Source organism: Lycium barbarum, chromosome 6 (genome assembly GCF_019175385.1).
Source record: "Lycium barbarum isolate Lr01 chromosome 6, ASM1917538v2, whole genome shotgun sequence".
Taxonomy (NCBI): Eukaryota; Viridiplantae; Streptophyta; class Magnoliopsida; order Solanales; family Solanaceae; genus Lycium; species Lycium barbarum.
In genome coordinates this window covers 44931635-44938074 of record NC_083342.1, presented here as the reverse complement: position 1 = coordinate 44938074, position 6440 = coordinate 44931635, and the positions used below count along the sequence as shown (strand labels likewise).

The following is a 6440-nucleotide window of genomic DNA, read 5'->3' as shown; positions in this document are numbered from 1 at the left end:
AGCTCGGTTTTTAGCTGATCACATAATCGGGCCTTCTTCTCCGCCTTCTCCTCAAATACCCTCATACGCTCTTTGTACCGGGCACTCTCAGATTCAAGCAACCAATGCCTCTCGTCCATGCTCGTAGCATCGGACTTGACAGAGTCCAGCTCCTCCCGGAGTTGAGAGATGGTGGTTTTGAGCTCACCAAGCCTTGTGAAAAAACGAGTGTTGTTTCGGCTAAGGCCGATCTTGTCTGCTTCGAGACGCCAGTTATATTCGACCATCTCGGCTAGCTCACCCTTTGTTGCATCGAGCTCGGGTTGGAGGTTGGAAAGAGTAACTGCTCGGTTCAACTCATCTTCCTTCACCCGCAGAAGGTGCTGAAATTTCTCCGTTTCTCGACCTTGGGCATCCAATTGACCTTTAAGATCGTCCACCTCTTGCTGAGCACGGACGAAGGCTTCGTTGACAAGCACCACACTCTACAAATGAAGTTAAAAATTTGAATAAACGAGATTAAAATTCTCAATGAAATTATGCAAGGATGGCTGATAAACTTACTCGATTGCCCGCGTGCATACCCTCGTTAATGAGGCACTGCCAAGGGACTGCATTCATCTTTCGTTTGTCCGAGTCCGAGACAAGGGGCCTCAGGTAGCTTGCCATACTGACCGAGCGAGAAAGAAAGCTGCAATCCTCGGGAACGGTGATCACAACCGATCTTGTCCTCCTCGGTTCCACACTTGGGGCCGGAAAGGTGCGCACCAAGCTATCCCTAGCACCGGACTCAGTGGTCCGACTAGCCGCCCTCGTGGCTTGAGGGATCGGGAGATGTCCGAAACCAGCAGCTTCGCCGGTAGTAGGAGGAGTGTCCGAAAACAAGTCATCAAACTCATCCGGTCTTGAGGCTGGAGTTAGAGAACTCGGAGGGACCTCAGCAGCTTCGACAAAGGCAGGGATCTCCGAAGTTGCAGCAGTCTCATAATTGGGCAGCGGACCAACATCCGTGGGGACTTCGGTCTCGGGGACCGGCTCCGGCAGCAGGTGCCTTCCCGGATCTTCTTGTCCTTTGCAGAGGGGTTTCTTCGGAAGAAGCATCACCTGAAATATCAACGAATTCAATCGACCTTAAAGGAATCGGGTAATGAATTTCTTCCCCACCTGTGTATAATGCCGGAGTTGAAGGTCCTTCCCCGGTTGAAGGAAGTGATGAAACGGTGATACCCTCCTCCGGAATGGAAGCCACGAAAGGGGCCACACTGATCCTCCGAACGAGGAGCTCGGGCTCTGCTTCATCCCTTAAAGTTCTAACGACACTCCTAACCCTTTACTTCGGTCTCTGCCCTTTGTCCGAGGGATTTTTTCTTTTGTTGGCGGCAACAAGGATACGGGATGTACTCGCTGAGTCAAACTCGGGTGCCAACGTAGCATGTTCAGCTACTGATTCTGGTCTCGGGTCCACCGAACCCTTGGGCAAACCTGAAAGCCGAAGATGTTACACAAAGGAGAGGTAGAAAAATGTCATGAACACCAATAGAAGCAAAATATTACTGTGGTTTTGGGCAATCCATCGGCCACGAGAAAGGCGTCCCCATGTCCGATCGTCGTGGGTATGTTGGCTGAGGAGAGCAGTAACCCATTCGTTGAGATTCCGGACAGCCGGAGGAATCCAACCCACAGCTAGTATAAATAAAAGGACAAGTAAGTGATGATGTGGAACAACTGGAGTTTGACAAAGCATACAAAAGCAATTATTAAAAGAGTTACAGACTTACGATTATTATTCCACCTCTCCGGAAAGGGCATGTAGTTGTCCGGAATAATGTCCGAGGTCCGCACCCGAACATTACGCTCTAACTAGCCCCGGTCTCTATCTTCGTCCATTTTTAAAAAAATTGGATTCCGGCTACGCTTAGCGAGTTTTATTGCACCACCCCGGAACAGCCTCGGGGAGTATAATCGTATTAAGTGGGCCAGCGTGAACTCCTTTTCTGTATTATTGGCCAACAGCCGGAGGGAGGCCACGATCCTCCAAACAATCGGACCAATCTGTGCCAAGGTTACGTTATAAGTCCGGCACATGTCTAAGATGACCGGATCGATCGGGGGGTCGAACTTGAGGGTGAAAGGATAAGTATAAATGTACAAAAAGCCCTCCCGATGGTCGGTGACTGACTCATCTGGTCCGGGGGTGAAAACGTGAACCGGACGGTAATACCATCCGCAATCGGTCTTGACTAAATCGAGTTTGTCCTCAGTAATGGACGAGGGATACCGCCTTACGTCAAACCCTCTATCGGAAACCAGAGAAGGTTTCTCGACCTCGAAGTCTTTATTGTAATTAGGTTTGGACGGTACAATGTCCGAAGCAGTAGGTTCGAAGGTGACCTTCCCCTTGGGTTGAGAAGTTGGCTCGGTCCCTTGAGAAGAAACCGAGGGAACGTCATGGGAGGTGGTTTCGGTGTTGGCAGACATTTGAAAATATGGAAAAGAGAGATTAGGTGAATTCGAAAAAGAAGTTAAAAAGTGGAGTAAGGGAACAGTCAAAGAATTCAAAAATGGTAAAGAACGAGAGGAAGAAGCAGCAACACACTTACAAGAACGACTAGTGGAGAAGTTGGCAGAATCGTTCCTTTTTACGTAGTATAAGCAGTGAAACAACAAGAAATGTGAGTTGAAAGATGATAAGTGAAGCGAATCAACAAGAAATGTGAGTTGAAAGATGATAAGTGAAGAAGTGAAATGGAGAATAAGTGAAGAACTGAAAACAGAGAAAAAGTGAGTTGAAGAGGTAAAAATGTTAAAATGAAGAGGTAAAGGACCTAATATAGGCATGGGATCGAGGCGGTTACAGATCCCAGCCAACTGGGGAGAGTCACGTGTCCCATAATTAATGAGAAGTGACTTGAAACGACGTGCGTTACGGCGGTTGTCAGAGCTGACCGCCCGGGATAAGACACGTGGCTGATGACAGATGGGACGTGACGCAACTGTTCCCGCCAAAATGAAAAGATAAGAACGAGCATGCGGAACCACCGGTTTTTGATTCATCCACTTCCCGTTACTCCGATAAAACTACGATCCGGAAAGTGTGGGGACTATCTGTATACGGTAAAAATCGGATATATGCTAGATCGGTGAGACCGGTGGCCGAGGGAAGAAAGAAACAAGTACGAGCATGAAGATTCTTTTGGGACCGGAGGAGTGTTTGAACCGAAGAAAGCGAAGAACATCGTTTGATCCGGTTTCTCCATAGCCGAGTTGATCGTGGCGATTGGTCAGTTTGATCGTGGCTGTTGGGCCGTTTGATCGTGGCCGTTGGTCCGGGTGATCCGTTACACAATTGCCACGCGTCAATACCGTTCTGCCATATTGTGCTGCCAATCGTACGGGTGTCAGACCGTACGACCAACCTTATCCATTTTAGGGTTTTTCTTTATTCTTTAAGGCCTTATGTTGTATGAAGCCCATGAGGCAAAACTATAAATAGGGGTCATTATCCTACTTTTAGGTGTTGGCTTCTCAGATCTAGAACATTTTTGTAATAGCAAAATATACAAAAACTCTCCCACTTATTATCTGATTTTGCTCCGGATTTATTGTGTTCTTCTTAGATTTGTTCAATAAAGCAATACCATATATTATTTAATACACGCATTATTACAAGTCATCAATCACTATTCAGATTACTCATGGCTTATCTTAAACCATTTTCTCTTAATCAAAGAATAGATCAAAGTTCAACCACATATCCTATATCTCACTCATAAATTTAATTGATTATCCAAATTTGGGGTAAACAATAATATGAAGAGTGATTCTTGGAGAATTATTGATGATTGTCCAAGTATGGTGCAACTACAACATTCACTAAACTTCACTGGGCTACTCCTATTGGAGAAATTACAGCGGGATACTACTACTATTGGTTGTAAACTGTGTACTAAACGAAACATCATTTCTATTGATTTGGCTGATGAGAAATGGGGAGAGATGGAGCAGCCGTGCTATGGAGAAGGAGATATTATTTTGAGTTTGGGAGTGTTGGGAAGTGATCTTTTAGTCTTTTATAATTATAAGGGAACATATCTAGATGTTTGGGTTATGAAGGAGTATGGGGTTAAAGAATCTTGGACAAAGATGTTTACCATTAAATATTCTGACGATGGATTGGGGAATGAAAATCTTGGGCAAAGATGTTTATACATGGCAAATGAGGGCAAAGAAGCTCCTTTTTGTACTAAGTTATCTATCTCTGTCATATACTCCAGATATTTCTTACCTAGTTATTTAAATGATGAACCAGCTACTCTAGAAAATAATAGTTTTACTGATGCATTCTAGCAGCTAGCTGTTTATTTCTCAAATCTTTCCTCTTTGGCATTGATCTTCAGTCCATTCATGGATTTTGTATCAACATATATGTTGAATAATGAGATGAATTTAGAAGGTAAAATCTTTAATTAAGCATCGCAATAATAGCATTTCTTGATTCAATGTTGTGGAATGGCCAAGCACTTTTGCAAGATGAAGCATGCAAAAAAGACACATGTTATTAATAAATTCCAGAATAGCGAAATTAGGAAAGTATATAGGAATTTATTTTATATGTAATATCCCCCAATCAGTGATAGAGCCAGATTTTTAACTAAGAGGATTCAAAATTATAAAGCATTAAACATATGAAGAAGCCAATAGGATTCAACTTGTAGTATTTATACATAAAAAAATCGACTTATCTACACAATGTAATGCTTCAATCACAGCCTTCTAGTACAAGTACGCTAAAAAATAAGTGTTATTTTGTTTCAGTAGTAGCTTGACGAAGGTAACATGGATGTAGTTGTAGCATGGTATATTTCTCTTTTACCAGACCAAGGAACTCTGTCTTACTTCTTCTTTTGAGGGCGTTTCCATTCTCCATTTTCATTATTCAATGATGCCACTAACAGTGGCGGAAATGAGAATGCTGTGATGGATGTGTGGGCACACTAAGAGCGATAGGATTAGGAATGAAGTCATCCGAGACAAGGTTGGGGTAGCCTCAGTGGAAGACAAGATGCGGGAAGCGAGACTGAGATAGTTTGGGCATGTGATGCGGAGAGATGCAAATGCCCCAGTGCGGAGGTGTGAGGGGTTGGCCAGTAACAGTTTCAGAAGAGGTAGAGGTAGGCCGAAGAAGTATTGGGGGGAAGTGATTAGACAGGACATGGCGCATTTCCTGCTTACCGAGGACATGACCTTAGATAGGAGGGTATGGAGGACTCATATTAGGGTAGAAGGCTAGTAAGTAGTTGCGTTTATCCTTTCTTACGAGGAGCTATGTTGCTTTATAGTTTCTTGTCTCTTGATTTCTGCGAGTATCTGTTGGTTTATAATGGTTTATAATGGCTTATTTACTTTCACTGTTTTCATTTTCATAACTGCTTTGATGTGTTTGCCCGTATCTGACCTTTCTTATGCTTTCTCTTGAGCCGAGGGTCTTCCGGAAATAGCCTCCCTACCTAAGGTGGGGGTAAGGTCTGCGTACACTCTACCCTCCCCAGACCCCACGTTGTGGGATTAACTGGGTATGTTGTTGTTGTTGTTGTTGTTGTAATGATGCCACTAACAATAGAATTAGGAGTAAAATCTTTCTATCAAAATCTTTGTACAAAGTGAGGTACTTGTACTAACATCAGCTTCGTCACAATGAATTTTCTTAACGTTTTAGACCATGGGGTGCCTCAGAATAACAATCCTCCTGTTGAGATTTTAAGGTGTAACTGGAAAATGAGAAAATGTATCTTTTAGGTTGAACAAAATAGACACCTTTTGGATTGCAACTCTTCACGTCATCCTTTCATCGTCAATTTATTTAGAGGTCTTGCCTCAGATTTTAGAAAAGAAAATTCTGAATTTTCTTCTCTCTTCTCTGCATTGTTTTTCCAAACAAACATAAAGTGTCAAGTGTGATTTGCTCCGCCATTTGAGTTCGCCGAAGTTCTGCAAACTGAATTACCACTTTTACAGAATAATTTTACGTTCTATCCTGAGGGGAATTAATTCATACACCTTGAGCAACAGTGAGGGAACTAAATTCCTTAAGCACACACAAGAAACTTGTGGGCTCGAAATAAATTTTTATTTGTTTATGTTTTATTAAACTGACGATTCTGGTTTCCTGGATTTCTGTTTATGAACACAGTTACACCAACAAGCTTAAGGAATTTAATTCTAATTTAATATTTCTTCTATTGCAGAAGTGATCTACCAATAGTCACATTCTTACAGTTTATGTAGCCGTGACAGAAGAAGCAGAAATCTGATGCGTTAACTTTAAGAGATTATATCAATTTGATTCTAGCTGAAGTTGCAGCACCATGCAAACGCCGGTGCTTTCTTGAAAATTAAAATTCAAAGTTCTCAAGAGGTTGTTATGAGATTATATCAATGGAACCACTTTGGATCAAAGGATG

At 42.8% G+C, this 6440-nt stretch overlaps 1 protein-coding gene across 1 annotated transcript; it reads left to right on the top strand.

Moving 5' to 3' along the window:
• Positions 1-3789: 3789 nt before the first annotated feature.
• LOC132644015 (F-box protein CPR1-like) lies at positions 3790-4326 on the top strand. Its single transcript, XM_060360554.1, has one exon. It carries the CDS (start codon positions 3790-3792, stop codon positions 4324-4326), a length of 537 nt encoding a protein of 178 aa, XP_060216537.1.
• Positions 4327-6440: the final 2114 nt, after the last annotated feature.

Bases quoted from the DNA above. Each gene is read 5' to 3' on its own strand.
- LOC132644015 (XM_060360554.1), top strand. From the start codon at position 3,790: ATGAAGAGTGATTCTTGGAGAATTATTGATGATTGTCCAAGTATGGTG.